We start from the raw sequence: 23,933 nt of genomic DNA, 5'->3' as shown, positions 1-23,933 counted from the left end.
GTTAAACTCTTCTCAGCTAAAATATCCACATTACTGCATTGCTAAATATGATAACATTATTTTTACAAGCATCTAAGGCTGGCAGGATAGCTTATAATTATGTGGAATTACCTTTGTGCTGTCCACGCAGGGTTAAAAAATTGACCCATCTATAAACTGTGACCCTGGTGTTTTTTTGTATGCAGGGTAAAGCATCAATGCATGTGCCTTTCCTCAGATGGACATTGAAATGGTAGTTGGTGGATGTGAAAGATCCAATCGTGTCTTTTGCAAAGAATAGGCCAGTTATCACCGCCCCCTCCGCTATCACAGTTATCACCACTCTCATGAGTCCGTTGTGTTGTAATTTATAATAATATCCAACCACATCAGCTGGCTTCAACCCTGTGCAATTAAATCAAGCAAGTCAAATCAAGACACCCAAATGGAGCATGAGAACCTTTGGAGGGCGACAACAACCCCATTCACATTTGCGCTCGGAGCAGTGCCATTCCCCTCCACCCCCCCCCCCCCCCCTCCAATGACTACGCCTATGTGTGTATATACTGTGTGTATATATATATATATATATATACATAGGCTCTCATAAGTAGCCCAAGTGAGCTCTCATATGTAGCCTTATATATAAATTTAAAAAAAACTATATATATATCGTTTTAAAAAAAAAGTGTATTTCTTGGACCCTTACTGAGTTAACACTGATGCTATATCATGTCGATTTGCTAAAAGTAAAAGATCTGCTTCTGCAAATTGGAAGGTTTCAGAAATGATAATGCTCACCTTTGGGGAAATGGTCTGAGAGAAAACCTCTGAATACTTTGTCACCTCCTCATTCTTCGTAACCCCATCATCAACTGCTGGAGAATATCAAATGTTCAACAGTCAGTAAAGTTGGATCGCACATCAAATGTTTATACAAGAAAGTACAAGGAATCTTAGGCAAAGGAAGTGGCCACTTTGTTGAAAATGCCTCGTGCCATATCCACCTCACTCCAGCACAACCATCTGCAGCTAATGCTAAAGGCACAGCTAATCTCAAGCAAGGAAATTGGCTCAGGTACTCAGGTACTGCCACAAAAGGACATACTCTTTCAAACGTTAGAAGTAGAATTTTAACACAGAATCCACAAAAAGCCAGAACAGCTGACTTCAGGATAGCATGCAACTATTGGCCCTGGATCAGAAAGGCAAGTTAGTTCGGGGACATGGAATAATCGTCTTCATGAAGGCTGGTGTCACTGTGTCGTTGGACAAGTTTAAGCAGTGGATGTTATCAACTGAAAGCTGATAAAAGTATGTTTACCGCCATGGGAAACGACGAGGTGTGGCTGCCGTGGACTCTAGCCCTTTGTCAGACCTCTTTAGCTCTAAAGACAGGATAACTCTCAAAATGTCAGCGACACCTCCCTTGCCACAGTGGTAAACATTTTCTTATTGTGTTTCAGTTGATAAAAGCCATAGTTCAGGGAGAATCTATTTCTTACATAAACAAATATGGTGGAACTTTTGATTAACTGTCATAAAGAAGGATTAAATGTTAAGTTTCCCAAATAAGTACAAAAAAGAACGGCACTCTTCAACGTTACGAACGTCGACTAGTAATGCTGCTGCCCACATTATTACATCATCACACATACTTGTGCCAAGTTTGATTTTAATCCATTCAGCTTTTCTCAAGTATCACATTTTTACCTGACGTGACCTCTGACCTTTGATGACAAAATCTAATGAGTTAATCTTTGCATCATAATAACATATACTTATACCAAGTTTGGTCAAAATCCCATCACTGGTTCACAAGTTAGTGCAGTAACAAATTTTTTTACCTAATGGGACCTTTGACCTTTGATCTGTTGACCCATAATCTAATCCGTTTATCTTTACATTGTATGTACATACTTGTACCAAGTTTGACTTGGATCCTTTCAGCCATTCTTAGGTTATCGCGGTAATGAAAACCTATCACGGACAGACGGATGGACGGACAGACAACCCAAAAACAAAATGCCAAAATGCCAACAAAATGCAAAAATGCCAAAATGGCAAAAACAAAATGTGCCTTAGTCGCGAAGCCGTAAAACACTTATTTTAAAAAATAGTTGAAAAAAGGTTTTTTGAAGTACAGTACATAAACACTTCTTGTGTACAGATTTAGTTATCGAGGGGTTTCATTTCGGCCAATCATGGTTTTTGAGCTGAGTTGTGACGGTTGTTGTTTCATATGCAGCTTATGGCTGCTGGTTGCATCATTTCTGGGAGTGCGGGTGTGCCATTGAAACAGTGTCCCTGTTACCAGTCAGCCGGTACTCATTTTTCCGACCCCAGAGGGATGACAGGCCGAGTCAACCAGCCTGGTGTTATTTCAATAACCCGACAGGGGAACAAACTCAAGACCCTGAGATTTTAAGCCAGCCGCCTTAACCGTTAAGCCAACACCAGGATTAGTTGTGATGGTTATCTCCCACCACGAGCCCATCTCCCAAAAGAAATGATTATTTATTTTTAACTGTTTAAACTTTACACAATTGATTGTGAATCAGCGGGTCTGCTGCGATGCATGTGGTAGCCATGAGATACATAGTGTGTCCAGTGCTGTACTGTACCTATCACTGCGTCAACAATCAACACAATCTTCTGTGTCATCGTAATCAATTCCTTTGTCTTCGGTTAATATTACCCCGAGTGATTTTTACCAATGGCTCCCAAGAGGAAAGCTGTTGCTAGGGGTGAACTAAGTGCATGAAAGTTGAGGGAAGTGATGTCTTTGACTCAGAATTAAGTGGAGGTTTTGAATGAGCTTGGCCAAGCGAGAATGCGTTTATTTTATTTATTCGTTGGTGTTAGGTGCTGCAGAACGATTTCTAAAATAAACACAAAGGAAATGATTTTATAAAGGATTACGTAATGGGGAAGCAAAGGTGGGGGTTTCGGGTGGAGGTCTCCCACTGAAATTGCCGTTTTTTCCTGATGTGATTTCAAATTTGATTAGAGAGTTCTGACGGGCCAAGAGGGATTGGGGTTTCAAGATCTGAACTGAGTGCATGTTTGGCTGCCTGCATCGCAGGCCTCATTGCCTCCAATGCCAACGTGGGAGGGATCCAGCACCGGTCAACGACCATGCCCTCCAAATTAACCGTGTTAACAAGGTGAAGCACCTCAAAAACCAGGTCGTACATCCAGACTGTAGGGACGGGACTCCAACACCTTCAGAGAAGAAAGTGAATCGGAAAATATAACCGCGCCAAGGAGGTTAAAGACAATTATCCATTTGAGAGCCAAAACGATGGCAAAGAGCTCAGCCAAGAATACAGAGCGATAAACCGAAAGCCTGACAGACTTTATCACCTTGACGTCTGGAATGCAAAAAGCAGCCGATGTTCTCGCTAGTCCAGGGTCTTTAGAACTGTCTGTGTAGATGTGTAAGGATTGACTCCAAACGATGTTGATGTACAGTGCCATCCATTAGTATATTGGATCAGTCAAGTCAAAATTGTTTTTATTGCTATGTACTCAAGAAATTTGGATTTGCAATTAAAAGATGAATATGAGTCAAGAGTACAGAAGGTGAGCTTTTATTTCTTTGTATTTCTATGCATTTATGTATAACAATTGTAGAACAATTTGGTCCCTGGTGTTGGCTTAGCGGCTAGGGTGCCAGCTTAGGATCCTAGGATCCTGGGTTCGAATCCCGGTCGATCGCTGAATTAACGCCAGGGGGGTTGACTCAGCCTGTCATCCTTCCGAGGTCGGCTAATTGAGTACCAGTTCACTGGTAATTCCCTGTTTGTCGTAAAAGGCGACAAACAGGGTTGGTGGCAGGAAGGGCATCCGGCCGTAAAACATTGCTTCAAAAAGGGGACCAACAACCACGGTGCCCGAAAAAGGCCAACCCCCGCTTTGCGGGGAAAAATGGCCTATAACGGTGGTTATTTTAAAATATATATAATTGTAGAACAATTTCCCGGTGTGTACCCCGGTTTAGAATAGGTGCACCGTATCCCTGCGCATCGTAAGAGGCGACTAAGGGTTGGCGTCAGGAAGGGCATCTGGCCATAAAAACATTGCCTTGAAGTGCGGTGCTACGCGCACAACTTGTTTGCCAATAAAGGTAAGCCACAACGCGTAGGATCAAAACCAAAAGAGTCTTTATTGTAAAGCTCAAACTGTAGCACTGACTTGCTCGGGGCTGCGAGCCCCGTGTATATCCCGAGGCCACGCCTACCCCTCGGGTGTGGCCGACACCCCATTGGTGCGCGGCATGATGTCACCGCGCCAGCGAGCCATCGTGTCCGCCACACGCGCCCCCCCAGAATTCCCGCGCACCTGAAGGGTCAGTTTGCAGGGCAAACGGATGACCCGGCCGAAGCGCCCTCTGGCGGCTGGCGGCGTTTGGGATGCCGGGATGCCATCTGGGATGCCACTGGCGGCATCTGGGATGGGTGCAGGACAGGGGGGTGGCGTGCCGGCGGGGCTGGGCGGTGCCGGGTGTCCGCCCGACGGGGGGCGGCCCCGACGCGGGGACCGAGCCGCTTGCGGGGGGTGGTCCACGTTGAGGTGGGCCGGCTTGAGGCGGTCCACGGAAACGCGGTCAGGAGTACCGCCGATGTCCAGGGTGAAATGCTTCGCCCCGGTCTCCAGCATGCGGAAGGGCCCGTCGTACGGGGGTCGCAGCGGTGTCCGGTGGGCGTCGTGGCGGACGAAAACGTACTCTGCCGTACGAAGCTCCGGGGCGACGTGCGTTGGCGGGCACCCGTGGTGCGCCGTCGGCACCGGGGCGAACCTCTGGGCGGTCTCCTGCAGTGCGGAGCGCTGCTGCGCCGCGGACCATGGTGCCGTGGAGTCGGGGAGGAACTCGCCCGGCACCCGCAGCGGTTGTCCGAAGACCAACTCCGCTGCGGATGCATGCAGGTCGTCCTTGGGCGCCGTCCTGAGGCCCAGCAGGACCCAGGGGAGCCTGTCGACCCAGCCACCGTCGCGGAGGGTGGCCCGGAGCGTGGCTTTCAAGGAGCGATGGGGGTGGTAGGCCGTGGTGCGGTGCAGCTGGACGCCGAGCCCCCGCCCCCCAGAGCTCCGAGGTGAACTGGGGGCCGCGGTCGGACGAGATGTCCGAGGGGGCGCCGAACCGGGCAACACAGGTGGCGATGAACGCCTGCGCGACGTCCGCCGCCGTCGTCGCCGCCAAAGGCACGGCCTCCGGCCACCGGGTGGTGCGGTCCACCATGGTGAGGACGTGGGTGAAACCCCGCGAGGAGGGCAGAGGTCCCACCAAGTCCACGTGAACGTGGTCAAACCGACGTTCGGGCACAGTAAACGGGGCCAACGGGGCCTGGGTGTGGCGGTGCACCTTCACGCGCTGGCACGCGAGGGACGTCCTGGCCCAATCGCGGACGGCCTTCCGGAGGCCATGCCAGACGAACTTGTCGGCGACCAGCCTCTGGGAGGCCTTCGTGCCCGGGTGGGACAGGCCGTGGATGGCGTCAAAAACCCGGCGCTGCCAGCCCGCAGGCACGATGGGGCGAGGCTGGCCGAGGGAGACGTCACACAAGAGGGCCGTGCCCATGCCGTCGAACGGCACCTCGGTGACGCGGAGGCCGGTGACGGCGGTCCGCAAGGCCTGGACGTCGGGGTCGGCGGTCTGGTCCGCCGCCATCTGGGCATAGTCGATCCCGAGGTGGACCGCGTGGGCGACGGACCGGGAAAGGCAATCCGCCACCGGGTTGTCCTTCCCCGCGACGTGCCGGATGTCCGTCGTGTACTCGGACACGGCCGAGAGGTGACGCTGCTGCCGGGTCGACCACGGCTCGGCGACCTTGGCCATCGCGAAGACCAGGGGCTTGTGGTCGACGAAGGCCGTGAACGAACGGCCCTCGAGCAGGTGGCGGAAATGCCGGACTGCCAGGTGAAGCCCGAGGAGCTCGCGGTCGAAGGTACTGTACCGCCGTTCGTGCGGGCGGAGCTGCCAGCTAAAAAACGCCAGCAGCTGCCGCACCGCGCCCACCGCGTAGTCCGACGCGTCGGTGGTGAGGGCGATCGGTGCATCGGGCGCCGGGTGCGCGAGCATGGTGGCGCTAGCCAAGGCGAGCTTCGCGCCCGCGAACGCCGCGTCCATCGGCTCGGTCCAAGCAACGTCACCTTTGCCTGGCTTCCCCCGGAGGGCCTCGTGCAGGGGGCGCAGGAGCTGGGCGATGCGGGGCAGGAAACGGTGGTAAAAGTTCACCATGCCCCGGAACTCCTGCAGCCCCTTGATCGTGCGGGGGCGCGGAAACCCCCTGACCGCCTCCACCTTGGCCGGTAAGGGGATGGCCCCGTGCCTGGTGATGCGGTGCCCCAAAAAGTCAATTTCGGCGACGCCGAACCGGCACTTGGCGGGGTTGATGATCAGGCCATGCCGGCCCAGGCGTTCGAAGAGCGTGCGGAGATGGCGGAGGTGCTCCTCACGGGATGCGCTTGCGACGAGGATGTCGTCCAGGTAGGCGTAAATGAAGTCCAAGTCGCGCAAGACGCTGTCCATCAGCCGTTGGAACGCCTGAGCCGCATTCTTCAACCCGAAGGGCATCCGCAGAAAGTCGAAGAGGCCGAATGGTGTGATGACGGCCGTCTTCGGTATGTCCTCCGGCCTGACGGGGACCTGGTGGTATCCGCGGATGAGGTCCACCTTGGAGAAGAGGGACATTTTCGCCAACCGGGCGGAAAAGTCTTGGATGTGAGGGACCGGGTAGCGGTCGGGGGTGGTAGCATCGTTGAGGCGGCGGTAGTCTCCGCACGGCCGCCATCCCCCGCCAGACTTTGGCACGATGTGCAGCGGCGATGCCCAAGCGCTCTTGGAGCGCCGTACGATGCCCAGCCACTCCAGCGTAGCGAACTCCGCTTTCCCCACCGCGAGCTTCGTTGGCTCGAAGCGGCGTGCCCGGGCGTAGACCGGTGGCCCGACGGTGGGGATGTGATGCTCCACCCCGTGCTTGACGGCCACCGCCGAGAAGGTGGGCCGCGTGAGGGCCGGGAAACTGGCGAGGAGGCGGGTAAAGTCATCCGCTGCCGGAAGCGTACAAACCAAACTCGCCGGGACGGAACCGTTTAGCAAGCCGCTTGGTGAGCCGCTCAACGAGCTGCTCAGCAAACAAGCGAGTGAGCTAAAGGTTTCGGCCTGGACGAGCCGTCTGTGCTTCACCTCCACCAACAACCCATTTGCACATAGGAAGTCCGCACCGAGCAATGCCATGGGCACGCTGGCGGTTACGAACGACCATTGAAAGCGCTGCCCTCTGAACCGCAGGGAGAGGCAGCGCTTCCCGAATGTGTGTATGGGTGTACTGTTGGCTGCAAGCAACGCAGGGCCCCGGCCCGCGGTTCGCTTGTCGGACGTGTGGGCTGGGATGACGCTTACCTGCGCTCCTGTATCGCAGAGGAAACAGCGCCCGGACAAGGTGTCCGTGATGAATAAGAGGCTGCCGGAATTGCCGACGCTCAGGGCCGCTACCGAGCGCCGGCTCGGTCGTTTCCCGACTTGCCAAACGAGCACGGCGGGCAACACTTCTTAGCCTTGTGGCCGAACCTGGCGTGGAAACGGCACCAGGCTTGCGGCGGGAGCGGCGGAGGCCGCGGCTTTCGCAGCTGCGGTGGTGGTGGGCGGGGCATGGCGGCGGCCACGAGGTGTGCATCCGCATCAGCCTCGGGATCCACGAGGTGTGCAGCCGCATCAGCCTCGGGATCCACGACGGCCGCACCGAAGCTCGCCCGCGTGTCACAAGCCGCGAAAAACTTGTCGGCTTTGACGGCCAGAGCGTGGGGTTCCCCTATTTTGGAACCGGCCAACGCGAGGCGTACCTGTGCCGGTAGCTGGCGTAGAAAAAGCGCCTGGAATAAAAAATCCGGGGCTTTGTCACCCAGCAACGACAGCATGTAATCCATCCGCACCGATGGTCGTGTGTCGCCGAGTTCGGGAAGGTCCAGGAGGCGGTCTGCCCGTTCGAACTCCGTGAGGCCGAACGTGGCGATGAGGAGACGTTTGAGCGCCTTGTACTTGTGCTCTGCCGGTGGGTGCCGCAGGATGGACACGACTCGGGCGGCTGTGCCGGGCCCGAGGGCGGCGATCACGTGGTAGTAACGCGTCTCGTCCGCCGTTATTCCTCGAAGCTGGAACAATGGTGCCAGTCCTGTTCAACCACGATCAAGCGCATATACTCTCAAGTCCTTGGTAATCACGACAGTCCTTAGCGAGAGTCCTGTAAAAGGGCTTTTGCGCGCGCTTTTATAAGTCAAGCCAGCGATCGCTCCGCCAGCCCCAACCACGCCCTGCCAGGCGATGCCACTCCAGCCCTGGTTGGCTGGTTATCGCTTACCGGCCCCGCCCTGACGGCTGGGTGACGTGGCCACACCTCCTCCCTGGTGCTCTGCCCCCTTTTTCCGGGCTTCACCTCGTGGCTTATGGCGGCGTTGAGCGAGCTCACGGGCAGCGAAGGCTGCTGCTGCTGGCCAAGGAGCGTACCAAATTGGGAGGGGCCATGGGCCACAGACTGGGGAGCGCGCTTAATGGCGTCGCTTCGAGGGAGGCTGCAAAACCTATGGTGACAACGCACCGCGTTGCTGGCCATGGCGCGTTCTGTGGTCAGCGACGGCTGAACCAATCGAGGTCACCAGTGAAGTGCGGTGCTACGCGCACAACTTGTTTGCCAATAAAGGTAAGCCACAACGCGTAGGATCAAAACCAAAAGAGTCTTTATTGTAAAGTTCAAACTGTAGCACTGACTTGCTCGGGGCTGCGAGCCCCGTGTATATCCCAAGGCCACGCCTACCCCTGGGGCGTGGCCGACACCCCATTGGTGCGCGGAATGATGTCACCGCGCCAGCGAGCCATCGTGTCCGCCACAGCCTCAAACAGGGAACCATGATTGTCATGGGGCCCGCAAGGCTAACCCCCGCTCTAGCGGGGAAAATGGCCTTTAAAAAATCATTCATTCATTCATTCATTCAATTGTAGAACAATAGCACTTTTTATGTTCATTCCCCCAATTTTAGGTAAGCATAAGTATTGGAACAGATAAACTTAAAGTAAATTAAAGTAGTATAATAGTTAGTATTTGGTTACATATCCCTTGCATGCAATAACTGCATAGAGCCTGTATCCCACTAACATCACAAAACTCTTGGTATCTTCCTTTGAGATGCTTTACCAAGCCGTTACTGCAGCCATTTTCAGTTGTCGTTTGTTTTGGGGGGTTTCTGACTTTTGTCTCCTCTTCAGAAAGTGAAATACATGCTCCATTGGATTTAAATCAGTAGATTGGCTTGGCCAGTCAAAAACCTTCCACTTTTCCCCCGATGAACTCCATGGTTGCGTTGGCAGTGTGTTTTAGGTCATCGTCTTGCTGCATGGTGAAGAACCACCTAATGAGTTTGGAGGCATTTTCTTCTACATAGGCACACAAAATGTTTCCGTACGCTTCCAAATTAATTCTGCTGTTGCCACGATTAGTTACACCATCAATAAAGATGAGTGAGCCAGTTCCAGAGGCAGCCATGCAAGCCCAAACCATGACACTAACTCCACCAAGCTTCGCAGATGAGGTAGTATGCTTTGGATCATCTGTAGTTCCTTCCTTTCTCCACACTCCACAGGTTTGCATGTTGTGGTGTAGCCTTTGTAATTCTGCTGTAAAAGTCTTCCGCAAATGGTAGATTGTGATACTTTCACTCCTGCACTCTGGAGGTTGTTGGCGAAGTCACTGACAGTTGTTTTCGAGTTTTTCTACACAGCTCTGATTTTTCTTTTTTCTGTCATCAACTGCAGTTGTTTTCCTTGGCCGACTTTGCCAATGTATATTGCTCAGTACATTTGCGGTTTCTTTCTCTGTCAAGATATTCCAAATTGTTGTATTTGCTACGCCCAATGTTTGTGTTATGGTTCTAAATGAATTATTCTGTTATTTCAGCTTCCAAATTGCTTGCTTTTCTTTCATAGACAGTTCTCTGGCCTTCATGTTGGTTTATGCCTACTGCCGCAAAAGGCAGACTCCCAAGGTAAAAGTAAAGGCTAAAACCAAGATTAGACATTCACAGCTCTTTTATAAGTTAACGATCAATGCAATAAGAATAAGGATGACGTTCAAGACCGGGGAACAAAAAGGCTGAGGACGCCATTTTCTTCCTCTTGCGCTGGGTACTCGTGTGCGGTAGCATTTTCGGGCTCGCTCTTGGCAGTGGCATTCGCGCGCTGACTCTGTTCCTGGCTGCATGGAGGAGCAGACGCATCCTTTCCCTGATTCGTTGGTGCTGACTTTGTGACGGCTGTGTCCGCCTGAGAGACCTCGGTGCTTTGTGAAGCGTGGGACAAGGATGGAACGAGGGCCTGTTTGCTTCACGTCCGGCGAAAGCGGCAGGGAATGGACTGCGCTCCAAGGCCTGTTTTCCCACGCACGGACTCGGGGACCCGTTTGAGGACCGATGGAGTTCAAGGGCCGCTCACAGCTAAATATACACAAACACATTTATTTTTCAGTTATTTATCCCCTTGCGCTGTTTTACGAGTCCGTAAGGGGGCACTCCAAATAGGAATTTTAGTACTGCACATTTCTTGTTCCCTGACGTTATTTTTATTAAATCCCTTATTTGTTGAACTTTCATTCCTTGTCCTGTCCCATTTATTTGTTAGTGGTTCGGGAACCCCGTGCCGCGTCCGGCCGTCCAGGTAAGCTTCGTCACACTCTGTTCCTGCGCGTGTCAAGAAGAGCTGCCATTGTTTGACTGAACGCCTCGGAGTGTAAAGCTCGATCGGCCACCCGTCACCTTGGGCGATTTTAATCCCCCGGTAAACACCACAATACATAAACATGTGTGTGTGTGTGTGTGTGTGTATATATATATATATATATATATATATATATATATATATATATAGTTGCGGTTTTGAGAACCCACACTTGCTTGTAAATATGACATCATTAAAGGTTAAAGGTAGCACCCCATAGATAGGCCACAAGCAACACGTAGGTCACCATAGGTTTTGCAGCCTCCCTCGAAGTGACGCCATTAAGCGCGCTCCCCAGTCTGTGGCCCATGGCCCCTCCCAATTTGGTAGGCTCCTTGGCCAGCAGCAGCAGCCTTCGCTGCCCGTGAGCTCGCTCAACGCCGCCATAAGCCACGAGGTGAAGCCCGGAAAAAGGGGGCGGAGCACCAGGGAGGAGGTGTGGCCACGTCACCCAGCTGTCATGGCGGGGCTGGTAAGCGATAACCAGCCAACCAGGGCTGGAGTGGCATCGCCTGGCAGGGCGTGGTTGGGGCTGGCGGAGCGATCGCTGGCTTGACTTATAAAAGCGCGCGCAAAAGCCCTTTTACAGGACTCTCGCTAAGGACTGTCGTGATTACCAAGGACTCGAGAGTATATGCGCTTGATCGTGGTTGAACAGGACTGGCACCATTTGCAGCGTGATAAAGAACTGATCGTGGTTGAAAGGACTGTGCAAAGAGGGCTCGCTGGCATTGGTATTTCAAAGCAGGACATTTTGGAGGGAGCGCTTGGCGCGAGTCATGCGAATATTACATACGCCAGTACACCAGCCTTCCCCCCGTCATTCTAATTGTCCGTTCGCGCTACGTTACAATACGAGCTGCCTGCCGGGTTTCTCATCGCCTGGACCGGAGCCGGACTGGAGCCCGGACGCGCTGGTGACCTTCCACCCGACCATCTGCAATCCCCGTGTGAGTGTCTGTATGTGAGACGGGCCCGTTTGTCCAGGGAATAAGTTAAGCCTGTAGTTAAGACTGCCCTGTGTACTTTTCCTTCCTCTTTCTTTCTTGTACATTCTTTCGTTTCCTCTTCTTTTTGTACATTGGTTAATAAATTGCTCTGTTCTTCCTATTTTCCTGGTTTCCTCTTATCCGATCGCATCAGTCTTTTCTCTAATTGGGTAAGCGTGGTACGATTCGGAACCGCTACAATCGGGTTTAGTCACATTGTTAACAGCTCGGATCGCGGATCGCTATCCGCTCGGCGTTTCCACCAATATCCGTGATTCGGGCGGGAGTTATTCCCTCGTTTCCGGCCGGCGTTAGTACTTAGGTAGTAGCGAATCCCTAGGCCTAACAAACCCTACCTAATGCCACGCCGGGAAGGACGTTATAACTTCCAGGACTCGCGTCGGCCAGATAAAAGGACAAGGGTATTAACCCCCCCTTGATAAGGGGAGAGCCGACGTCGGAGATCCGTAACAATATATATATATATATATATATATATATATATATATATATATATATATATATATATATATATATATATATACACACATATATATATACTGTTTACATATATATATACTGTTTATATATATATATATATATATATATATATATATATATATACATACTGAAACGCAAAAGAAACTTACCACCTTTGAAACCTTTAAATATCAACAATAACACTGCGTGTAGTAAATGTGTGAACTTATTTGTGGACAATAGTGTCCTCACTGTCAGACAAAACGGTCACGGATGGTCACTTGAACCTTCAATGGTCACTTCATAGCACAGCTGTTGAACAGCCGTTTTGACTGTCAGTGATTAGCCAAGGGGTACGGGATGATTTTAATGAGCTGCACGTGATGTCTTGATATTGGCTTTAAAAAGGCCAGTGCAAAATGGGCATTTTGACCGAAAAATTTGACCATTTTGACCAACTTCAAAAGGACCGAAAACGCAAAAGAAACTTACCACCTTTGAAACCTTTAAATACCCAGAACTGAGACCTGAGACCACCCAGAACTGAGAAACTTTCAGCATGACAACGCTCGTCCCCATGCTGCTCGCTTTACCACTGCATTTCTCCAAGGCGAGAACATCAACACCATGCAGTGGCCTGCACTCTCCCCTGACCTGAATTCCATGGAGCACCTGTGGGATGAGCTTGGGAGACGCGTAGTTGGCAGGGCCAGGACACGGGCAGAGCTGCTTCAGACATTGAGGACTGAGTGGGACAGAATCCAGCAGCAATCCATCCAAAGACTGGTAGGCAGTATACGCCGACGATGCACTGCCTGTGTCAAAAACAATGGTGGCCACACACGCTATTGAAAGGGGACTGACATTGCACCCTGTGCTGTTCTATACTGTAGAACAAACTGATGAGATGGTGTATCTTGGTCAAAAACTTGACATGTCATCAATAAAATGCCAATGTTTCAATTAGCAATTGTTGGTTTGTTTTATTTTGAACTGTTACAATTTTATTACATTTCAAACAAGTGGTAAGTTTCTTTTGCGTTTTCGGTCTTTTTGAAGTTGGTCAAAATGGTCAAATGTTTCGGTCAAAATGCCCATTTTGCACTGGCCTTTTTAAAGCCAATATCAAGACATCACGTGCAGCTCATTAAAATCATCCCGTACCCCTTGGCTAATCACTGACAGTCAAAACGGCTGTTCAACAGCTGTGCTATGAAGTGACCATTGAAGGTTCAAGTGACCATCCGTGACCGTTTTGTCTGACAGTGAGGACACCATTGTCCACAAATAAGTTCACACATTTACTACATGCAGTGTTATTGTTGATATTTAAAGGTTTCAAAGGTGGTAAGTTTCTTTTGCGTTTTCGGTCTTTTTGATGTTGGTCAAAATGGTCAAATTTTTCGGTCAAAATGCCCATTTTGCACTGGCCTTTTTAAAGCCAATATCAAGACATCGCGTGCAGCTCATTAAAATCATCCCGTACCCCTTGGCTAATCACTGACAGTCAAAACGGCTGTTCAACAGCTGTGCTGTGAAGTGACCATTGAAGGTTCAAGTGACCATCCGTGACCGTTTTGTCTGGCAGTGAGGACACTATTGTCCACAAATAAGTTCACACATTTACTACACGCAGTGTTATTGTTGATATTTAAAGGTTTCAAAGGTGGTAAGTTTCTTTTGCGTTTCAGTATATATATATGCACACACACTAGCCGAAAGCACTCGGCGTTGCCCGGGTTCTTTTTGAATGAATTTACTGCTATAATTCAGCTTTTACTCGTGGCCGTAGAAGATTGAGTACGACAATTCAGCTCAGCTTTTAATTGTGAAATGGGCCCAGCCCGGCAGAAGCGGCCTTGACAGGCCTCGCTACCTAGCCTATAACCTTCCCGGGGCCCGTCCTGACATTTTTAGTTCTTTTTGAATGAATTTACTACTACAATTCAGCTTTTACTCGTGGCCGTAGAAGATCGACTACTATAATTCAGCTTAGCTTTTAATTGTGAAATGGGCCTCGACCAGCCTCGCCACCTAGCCTAAAACCTTCCCGGCGCCCGTCCCGACATTTTTTGTATTGGAGGTTTCCTCCAATCTTTCACCGTTCAGGAGATTAGCTTGCGCAGACAAACAAACAAAAACTTTCTTTTATTATATATATATATACATACATACATACATACATACACACACACACACACACACACACACACACACACACACACACACACACACACACACACACACACACACACACACACACACACACACACACACACACACACACACACACACACACACACACACACACACACACATAAATACCAATAAATAAAAGCTGACCTGTACTCTTGCCTCATATTCATCGTTTGATCTCAAATGTAAATTTCTTGAGTATATAGCAATAATAACAAATTTGCCTTGACTGTTCCAAAACTTATGGAGGACACTGTATTCCATGGCCTGGTTACATGTCACAACCAGGTTGATCAGATTTTCCCCATAGATCCAGATATATGGAGTCCAAGGAAAGCAAATTGCCACTTTGTTTACAGGATCTACGGGTAATTGAACCAAACCCATTAATTTTGTCGCCCTCATGCACGCAAGTCCGAAAGGAGGTGGGATGGAGATTATGCCGAGAGCTTGGTACTCCCAAAAGTCTGAGAACATAGCTTTACCTGAATGTTGTCACTAGTAGAAATGCTCTCAGCCCAATACTTCAAATTCGATAGTTCCCACGAGAGAGACAAGGGCATCTCAACAGCTACAAGGAGAGCACAAACCTGAGTGCTTTTAATTGTGCCTCGACACACACGGAGTGCTTTGGGTTTAATGTTTTCCAGCTTTTTGAGATAGGTTTTAGACATATCCCAAAAGGCCTGGCTGCTGTAGTCAAATTGGGAGCGGACAACGGTTTTATACAGGAGAAGGAGACAGCTCCCCAAGCTTTACTGGATTGACAAAGTAAAAGGTTAAGGCCTTTTGCACATTTGGCAGAAAGATTTTTATAACATCTACCATGTTAGGTCCTTATCGAAAATAATTCCTCGAAAGGACACATCCGAGGAAGCTTTAAAGAAAGTACCATTGACTGTTATCAATGTCCATGGCCTTCCTTTTGCGAGTGAAAATTATGATTTTGGATTTCGAACCAGAAATCGTGAATCCCCATTTTTGTCCCTTTCGTCCTACATCTACTCTACATCCTACAGACATCAGCCTCGATCCTACAGACATTAGCCTGGAGCTTTTCAGCCGTAAAATGTGGTTTTCTGCTTCGGGTCCACATGGCAATGTCGTCTGTAAACCTAAATATCCTGATATGGAGCCCTGAAGGAGAGGCTGCATCGTTGATCATGATATTAAATAGAGTGTGACTTAAACAGCTACCCTGTGGAATACTGTTATCCATGGGGAATGCAGAGGACAGGGCTTGACCTACTCTCACTTGGAACGATCTGTTGCACAAGAAGTCACAGATCCCCCAGAACATTCTGCCATTGATTTAGTCGGTATACCTTATAAAGCAGGCCTTCTTTCCAGACTGTCATTGGCCTTATGAATATTGAGGAATACTCCAAATAGTGACTTGTGGTTGTTCAAAGCTTTCCTGATGCCATTGGCAAGAGAGGCAATGCAGTCAATGGCTGAAAGTCCCTTTCTGAACTCACTCTGGTACTTGTGCAGCAGGTTGTTATTTTCCAGAAAGAAAACCAGACATTCATTGACCATCTTCTCCATTATTTACTGACAACAAAAATGAGAGCAAGCGGTCGGTAGGAGGATGGTTTGAGGGATTTTTTCCCCGACTTTGTGAATGGGAATGACAATTGAGCGTTTCCAGTTGCAAGGTAGCTTTCCTAAAGACCAAACCTTGTTGAAAAGTTCAAGGAACACTCCCAGCACCCTATCATCCACGTGCTTGAACATGGTGCAAGTTAACTTGGTCAGGACCAGGCATACTATTCTTGGATTTTAGAATGGCTTGCTCAAGTTCCCAAAGTGAGAAGTCCAAGTTGAGCGTAGAGCTTACGAGATAGGCATCATCAAGAATGGCTTTATGTTGATTGGCAAATTGACAACCTATATGCTTAGAACTCCAAGTCGATGTTGGTGTCTCCAATGAGGTTGGATAAGTTAATTCCCAAGGTCTAAGCCTTGTCTCTGTTCAGACAGAGGGTTTCGTTATTGCAGATGAGCATGGGGATGGTTCTCCCTCCAGACATTTTACTCTTCTCCAGATGGTTTGAAGAAAGCTGTCTGGGTTAATTAATTAACAGAAGGAGCACAAAGAAGTAGTCTTGGCTCGTTTGATTGCTCGCTGGGTTTGAGCTCTTCTTTTAAACTCCATGGCATCTTGAATCAACAGAGATTTTCTTACTCTTTTAAGAGCAGCTCTCTTAGTCCCGGATAGCCTGTTTGCATTTGTCATTCCACCAGGGAACTGATTTGCTGAGCCTTTGCAAATGGGGATTTAATCTTGGGTGATGGTATTTATAGGTTTGACGAAAATGCTGTAAGAATTGTCAATGTTCTTATTAGCAAGCTCTTCTCTCACTTCCTCAGAGCAGCGGCTAGAAAAGCAGTCCCAGTTGGTCTTGGAAAAGTTCCCTCTGCTTTTGTTGCCTGATTGACTGAATATTTTATTAATCTCTTTACAAGAAATTCCCTCCAAACCCAGCTGTTTAATGGCTGCAGAGGAAATTATATTGATTTTTCTCAGATCTCCTTTTTGCTTGGGCTGCACAATTTACTACTTCAGTGATAAAACCGATGAACCTCATTTTGGTGATATTAGTATCCACGTCGGTAATTACACTCTCACTTTAGCATTCTTGATCTTTCATCTCGGTCTGCACTCCCACCAATTTTGTTAATATTTTAACCTGGCTGTAAGGTTTGGTCTACAAAGAACACAACACTACAAAGATGCCCTCTCCCGCGCCCGCTCCGCCTACTACTCTCAAATTATCCACTCTGGCTCCGGAAACCCAAAAGCACTCTTCTCGACAATAAACAAACTCCTCCGCCCCCTGAACACCACCACCCAGTCATTCACAGTAGACAACTGCATCTCCTTCCTCTCTTTCTTCCAACGCAAAATTGACATCTACAACAGCTTGACCACTGCCGCACCCACTCCCCCTCCAACCACCTGCCCCCCCTTGTCCTGCCATCCCCTGTCTCGGTTCTCCCCAATCTCCCCTACTGACCTCTCTGAACTCCTCATAGGAATGAAAACTGCCACCTGCACTCTTGACCCCATCCCCTCCAGCTTTGTCAAGGCCTCCCTCCCTGCTCTCTCTCCACTTATCATTGCAACAATAAACTCCTCCCTGTCTACAGGCATTGTCCCACCTTCCCTCAAAATTGCTGCTGTTACCCCCATTCTAAAAAAACCTGTTCTAAACCCTGACACCCTAAACAACTTCAGACCCATCTCCAACCTACCCTTTCTGTCAAAAGTTTTGGAACGCGCTGTAGCCACTCAACTCAAACATCATCTCTCTGCCAATAACGTGTATGAAACATTCCAATCCGGATTCCGCTCCAACCACAGTACTGAAACTGCTCTCCTCAAAATCACCAACGACCTTCTCCTCTCCTCTGACGCTGGCAACCTCAACATTCTCGTCCTCCTCGACCTCAGCGCTGCCTTTGACACCATCGATCACACCATCCTCCTCACCCGACTTGAATCCACCTTTAACGTTACCGGCACTGCCCTCTCTTGGATTAAATCATACCTCTCTGACAGACGCCAGTTCATCTCCATCAATAACTGCAAATCCCCCACTGCTCCCCTCCCCCAAGGTGTCCCCCAAGGTTCAGTTCTTGGCCCCCTCCTCTTCATCCTTTACCTGTCCCCCCTCGGTCACTTAATCCGCCGTCATGGTCTCCAATTCCACTGCTTCGCCGATGACATCCAGCTTTTCATCTCCACCAAGTCCGTCTCCACCGACACCCACTCTATCCTGACAAACTGCATCACTGAAATAAAATCCTGGCTTCAAATCAACTTCCTCAAGCTTAACTGTGATAAATCTGAAATAATCATCATTGGCCCAAAAACGCTCACAAAATCCACCCATAACTTTGCCCTCAACATCGACGGTATCCCAGTATCCACCTCCCCTCACATCCGGAATCTTGGCGTCATCTTTGACCAAACCCTTTCCTTCGACAAATACACTAAACAGATCACAAAGTCAGCCTTCTTTCACCTGAAAAACATTGCCCGTCTCCGCTCATCCCTCTCCTCCACGGCTGCAGAAACCCTCATCCACGCCTTCATCACCTCCCGTCTGGACTACTGCAATAGCCTCCTCTATGGTTCACCCTCATAAATCACCAATAAACTCCAATACATTCAGAACTCCGCTGCCCGTCTACTCACCCATTCCCGGACCCGTGACCACATCACCCCCGTCCTTTACAAGCTTCACTGGCTCCCCATCCCCCAGAGAATCCAGTACAAAATCCTCCTCTTGACATACAAAGCCCTCCATAACCTGGCCCCATCCTACCTGGCTGACCTCCTCTCCAGACACACTCCCACCCGCAACCTCCGCTCTGCTGGTACCAACCTCCTGACCCCCTCCATCTGGACCAAATTCAGATCCTGGGGGGACAGGGCCTTCTCCATCGCTGCTCCCACCCTCTGGAACTCACTACCTCACACCATCAGAGACTCCTCCTCACTCACCACATTCAAAACATCACTAAAGACCCACCTGTTCAACACTGCATTCAACATTCAACCCACAGCATTTAACCCCTGACTATCTCTTCTCCTTCTCCCTCCTTTTGCTTTAAATATTTCCCTATTGATTCTTGTCTTTTTGCAATTGTTGTTTTCATGTATTGTTATGCATTATGTTTTCCACTCTGTCAAAGCGCCTTTGGGCTTCTGGAAAAGCGCTATACAAAATAAATGAATTATTATTATTATTATTTGGTCGCAATGTTAACCTCGTTTATTGGGGTCTTAATTTTGGGGACCTTGAGGGCAGCCTCAGCATAGGATAGTTTCCCTTAGGTTTTCACATGTTGAATCTGCAAAGCTCTTTGAATTCAGCACAACGTCAATTCTAAAGGCTGCACTGTGATCCCCACCACAATTAGCACAGGACAATTTATCCTGAGTGCAGCTTCCATATTCGTGGTTCCATTAAATGTGCTGCAGCATTGTTTGCCCCTACAGCGTGGAGCAGTATGAGCAAACTTTTGGCATTTGCAACATCTTACTTAAGGGGGAAGGGATATACTGTATTCTCATATAGTGAAGGCTTGATACCCCAGAAACACTTTGGGGGTGGGACTAGGTTGCTGAAGGTCAAAATCACTGAGGTGGTGTCGATCTTAACCCCATCTCTGACCACAGTATGGTTGACACGGGTGTCAACAACTTCGACATCAGCTAAATGGCTCTTAATGTCATCAATGTCAGTCGAGGAATCAATCCCATAAATGACTCCTCAGCTTTCCCTCAGAGACCTAGGAATCTGACAAGAAACTCAAACACCGCCGAAATAAGAAGCTTCAATGTTTCCCGTTGGGCGACCAATTTACACTCAATAAATAGGTCACCGGATCTGAGCTTTTTGGTGCTGGAAACGTCTCCAAATTCTTTTTTAATCAGTGCAGCCATTGATAATTGGGATAATTGGGATTATCAGAGCTCAAGGGTTTGGAGCAGTCAGAGGCCGCAACCATGACTATCAGTTTAGCCTGGTGTTCTTAGACCTTAAGCTCGATTAACGAGAACCTTAACCGCTTTGGGCGAGTCTGACTCATTGCTACTCTCCCGCCGAGGCCTACCCCCTTCTTAGCTCGATTAACAATCAGTGATGAACCCTCGTCGTCATCTTCGCCAGACAAGTTGTCCATCATTAATCACCTCCTCCAGACACCCAGGAGAATTAAATTTGGCCAGATGAGCAGAGGATCAAATGTGATGCAGACAAGACGGGATACAAAATACTGGAAGCATGTCAAAGCACCCTCGACCCTCAAAATCGTAGTCTCGTGAGACATCCGCCAGTCGCCTGAAATTCTTCCTCTTCCATAGCCTGGGTTTGAATCCCGACCCAGTTATAAGCTGTCATTGCAGTGTTTCACAGGCAGGTTGATTCATCAATGTGTTTGCCGTCCCTCGGATGGATGTTAAACTGGGCATCCCATCTGCCGGCATTAGTTGGTAGATGTTTAAGACCTTACAGTGTCCTTTGCAAAGAGTATGCGATCTATCACCGGTTCCATGAACAAATTCCAAATTCCTGCCCTAACTACTGCTGGAAGGGCAATGACAAACCATCCAGTATAGCCGTTGCTCAGGAAGCTGCGTCGGCAGCATCAACATTCTGTAAACACTATGGTACAGGATAAAGAGAAAGAGAGAAATGGGGGCTTCAGGCAAATAATATCAAAGGGAGGGGCTGCGTTTAATCTGCTTCAATGCCTCCTTCGCCCCCCCCCTCCCCCCCCCCCCCCTCCCAATATGTTCATACGAAATATATAGATGGCTACTAAAGGGACACTGTGGGTTAAATTTTAGGATGAAAACGGCTTTGCACATTTAATAGTTAGCTCAATCAGAAGGCACTTGCTATGTTGTAAATATAGTTCCCAACTCCTGAGTTTTTAACAATAAATTGATGACAAGCTCTGTTTGGTGACATGAAAGATGAGGCTTATATTTTACGTCCCAGTACCCCCCCAATGACCTTTTTAATATCCAACCCAGAATGGCAGTTCAATGATAAGTGTAACGCCAACTTAGCTATCATCTGTGAAGATAAATGTTTATTTAATGAACTTGTACTAGTTCAATCAAGGTGAATAATGTTTTCAGTCTTTGCTACACTTGTGCTAATGCTGTAGGAGAGAAAACTTGTTCAACAGATTATGAACATATTGTCAAACAGTGTATTTTCACACAAGTCAGCACATTTCCAATCATAATTTCTGTTGCAACTTCCATCACTTACATGTGGAGTCATGGAATCGTTTGCTGTCAGGCAAGTTGGAGGACATTCTGGTGTTCAAGTCCATGCAGCAGTCATCCAAATCAGAGGCAAATGCATCACCTTCAGAAGACACGTGTTGTAGCGAGGTGTGTTCAAGAGATGTCATGATGCCAGGTGAAGACCAGTGAAGTGATGGAGATTTATGATTAGGTGAAGGGCATTGGGGTGAGGTGGTGGAATAAGATGCAGAATAAAGAGGGGTTGTACTGGGGTGAAGCAATGAAGTAACATGAGAAGGTGGTGAGCGATGAAAAGGTACTGTATGGCAGTGTGATGAAGAATGGCAAGATGATGCTGAACGAAGAGGTGATAAGTGAGGGAGAGTCAATGCATGGTGTGAAGATGAAGAGTATTGGCTCAGCGGTGAATGCTTTGTTGATGAACACACATGGGATGGAGAGTGCACATGGGGTGGTGAATGAATAAAAGTTGGTGAGAGCCTTGGAGAAGGCGAATGGCTGGGAGACGGCGAATGCCTGGGAGACGGCGAATGCCTGGGAGACGGCGAATGCCTCGGAGACGGCGAATGCCTCGGAGATGGCGAATGCCTCGGAGACGGCGAATGCCTGGGAGACGGCGAATGCCTGGGAGACGGTGAATGCCTGGGAGACGGCGAATGCCTGGGTGACTGCGGATGCCTGGGTGACTGCGGATGCCTGGGTGACTGCGGATGCCCGGGAGACGGCGAATGCCCGGGAGACGGCGAATGCCCGGGAGACGGCGAATGCCCGGGAGACGGCGAATGCCCGGGAGACGGCGAATGCCCGGGAGACGGCGAATGCCCGGGAGACTGAAGATGCCCGGGTGACTGCAGATGCCTGGGTGACTGCAGATGCCTGGGTGACTGCGGATGCCTGGGTGACTGCAGATGCCTGGGTGACTGCGGATGCCTGGGTGACTGCAGATGCCTGGGTGACTGCGGATTCCAGGGAGACAGCGGATTCCTGGGAGACGGCGGATTCCTGGGAGACGGCGGATAGTGAATCGGTGAAGCATAGGGGGAGAAAGACGAGTCGTGGGGAAATGGCAAATGGTGGGTGGAACCATGTAAACAATCCTGAGTTGAAGATGTTGTGTTGTTGGCTTCACAGGTGGAGCGAATCAACTCGTTCTCAAACCCCTTTTCACAAAGTTTCCTGCAAATTCAACAGAAAGACAGACGGGCATCTTTCATTTGCCGAACTACAGTGAAACTGCTAATTGTAAACTTGAAATGTGAAAATGCTGTCGAGAGACGACACATAATTCTACATTTCAAGAAGCAATGTACAAGCATTTAACGAATGAGATTTATTCAGCTCAAGCAAGAGTTCCGCTCAAGCTAAAGATCATTTAGACCACGAAGACTCCCTCCCCCCCCCCCCCCCCCAACCCCTCACCCTCCCCCCCCCCCCAAGAGCAATGAAGCAGGCCTTCAGTTGTTTTGGGGCAAAAACACATCCAATTGAGCTCTACTTCTTTAAATGTTGTTCCTTGGCTACAAGAGCCGTTTCTTCATTCTGATTTGGAGTGATTCAACAGTCAGTCATCCCTTGCCATCAATTCCACAATTCTCCATGCCGCAAGATAGATAGCATACGATCAGTGCTTACCGCTCTAATGGGCAAAGCACTTCAGTGTTGTCATGATGCGCGAGCAGGAAAACAAAGGATAAATAAAACCAGCTATTGTGAGGCTGCAAATGTTGCCACAGAAAGCAGTGATCACCTTGGGCACATTAAACTGCAAAAACCATGAGCACCCTTACACACACAAGGTCTCAGCAAAGTTTTGTCCAGCACTGCGGAAATTTCCAGACACAAGGCCTATAACGTAGTACCAAGTTCTGCTAATTGTGCTTCTTAAACAGCCATTTCTATCATCCTGCGGCTCATCGGCTAACCCCTTGAGGATGCACAGATGGTAGGCTAGTGGTATTGCAATTGCAATAAATATTAATATCTTATCAAACTGTGTTAAATTTTAATCATATTTTATATATTGTGATCTCAAGAGTAGCAATTAATATAGCTAATCAATAATATATCAACAAGTTTAGTGCAATATTTGGAGACCGTAACGTAGAGAGATTGCACCAACTAATCCATCTTGAGAACACATAGGGAGATTTTCAACAATGATTGATCAATTTGTTTGTCTTGTTGTGCAGAGGTGTAACTAAAGTTGTGGCTATAATTTAATAATGCAAGCAGTTGTAGACTTGTTCTCCATTTGTTACTTCTGCCGCAGAAGGAGGATGGAGGTTAGGTTTTCACCCATTCCTGTCTGTTTGTTACTTGCGAATCTTCAATTTCGCAAGTACAGTGTATTGGTTGGTCTGGTCTGTGATGTCTGTTTATCTGATTGTCAATCGCTTTCAGGTCACATTTTTACTGCAATCTTCATGAAACTTCACCATCTGGAAGAGGTAGTGACAAGCTGGAAACCTATCATTTTTAGGTCAATAGGTCAAAGGTCAAGGTCACAAATCGTCATTTTAAACCGATTCACTTGATATCTATATAGTCCCACGTGGCAAAGGGAAAAGTCGCACGTGGCAAAGGGGAAAGCCCCACGTGGCAAAGGGAAAAGCCCCACGTGGCAAAAGGAAAAGCCCCACGTGGCAAAGGGAAAAGCCCCACGTGGCAAAGGGAAAAGCTCCATGTAGCAAAGGGAAAAGCCCCACGTGCCAAAGACAAAACGGTGTCC

General features: G+C 49.0%; 1 protein-coding gene across 2 annotated transcripts in view; it reads right to left on the bottom strand.

Moving 5' to 3' along the window:
* Positions 1-23,933, bottom strand: part of LOC137424879 (uncharacterized) — a 180,225-nt gene that overhangs the window by 33,546 nt on the left and 122,746 nt on the right. Inside the window, exons 14-15 of one of the 2 annotated variants that reach the window (XM_078776063.1) lie at positions 21,207-22,381; positions 781-857 (exon numbers count right to left, since the gene is read on the bottom strand). In XM_078776063.1, the coding sequence (XP_078632189.1) occupies positions 781-857; positions 21,207-22,381 (1,252 nt within the window). The remainder of the gene's footprint in view (positions 1-780; positions 858-21,206; positions 22,382-23,933) is intronic. The other variant, XM_078776064.1, reaches the window with a different exon arrangement.

Source organism: Myxine glutinosa, chromosome 4 (assembly GCF_964187855.1).
Source record: "Myxine glutinosa chromosome 4, kmMyxGlut1.1, whole genome shotgun sequence".
NCBI classification, from domain to species: domain Eukaryota; kingdom Metazoa; phylum Chordata; class Myxini; order Myxiniformes; family Myxinidae; genus Myxine; species Myxine glutinosa.
The sequence above is the reverse complement of the archived record's forward strand: the minus strand, read 5'-3'. Positions and strand labels throughout refer to the sequence as shown.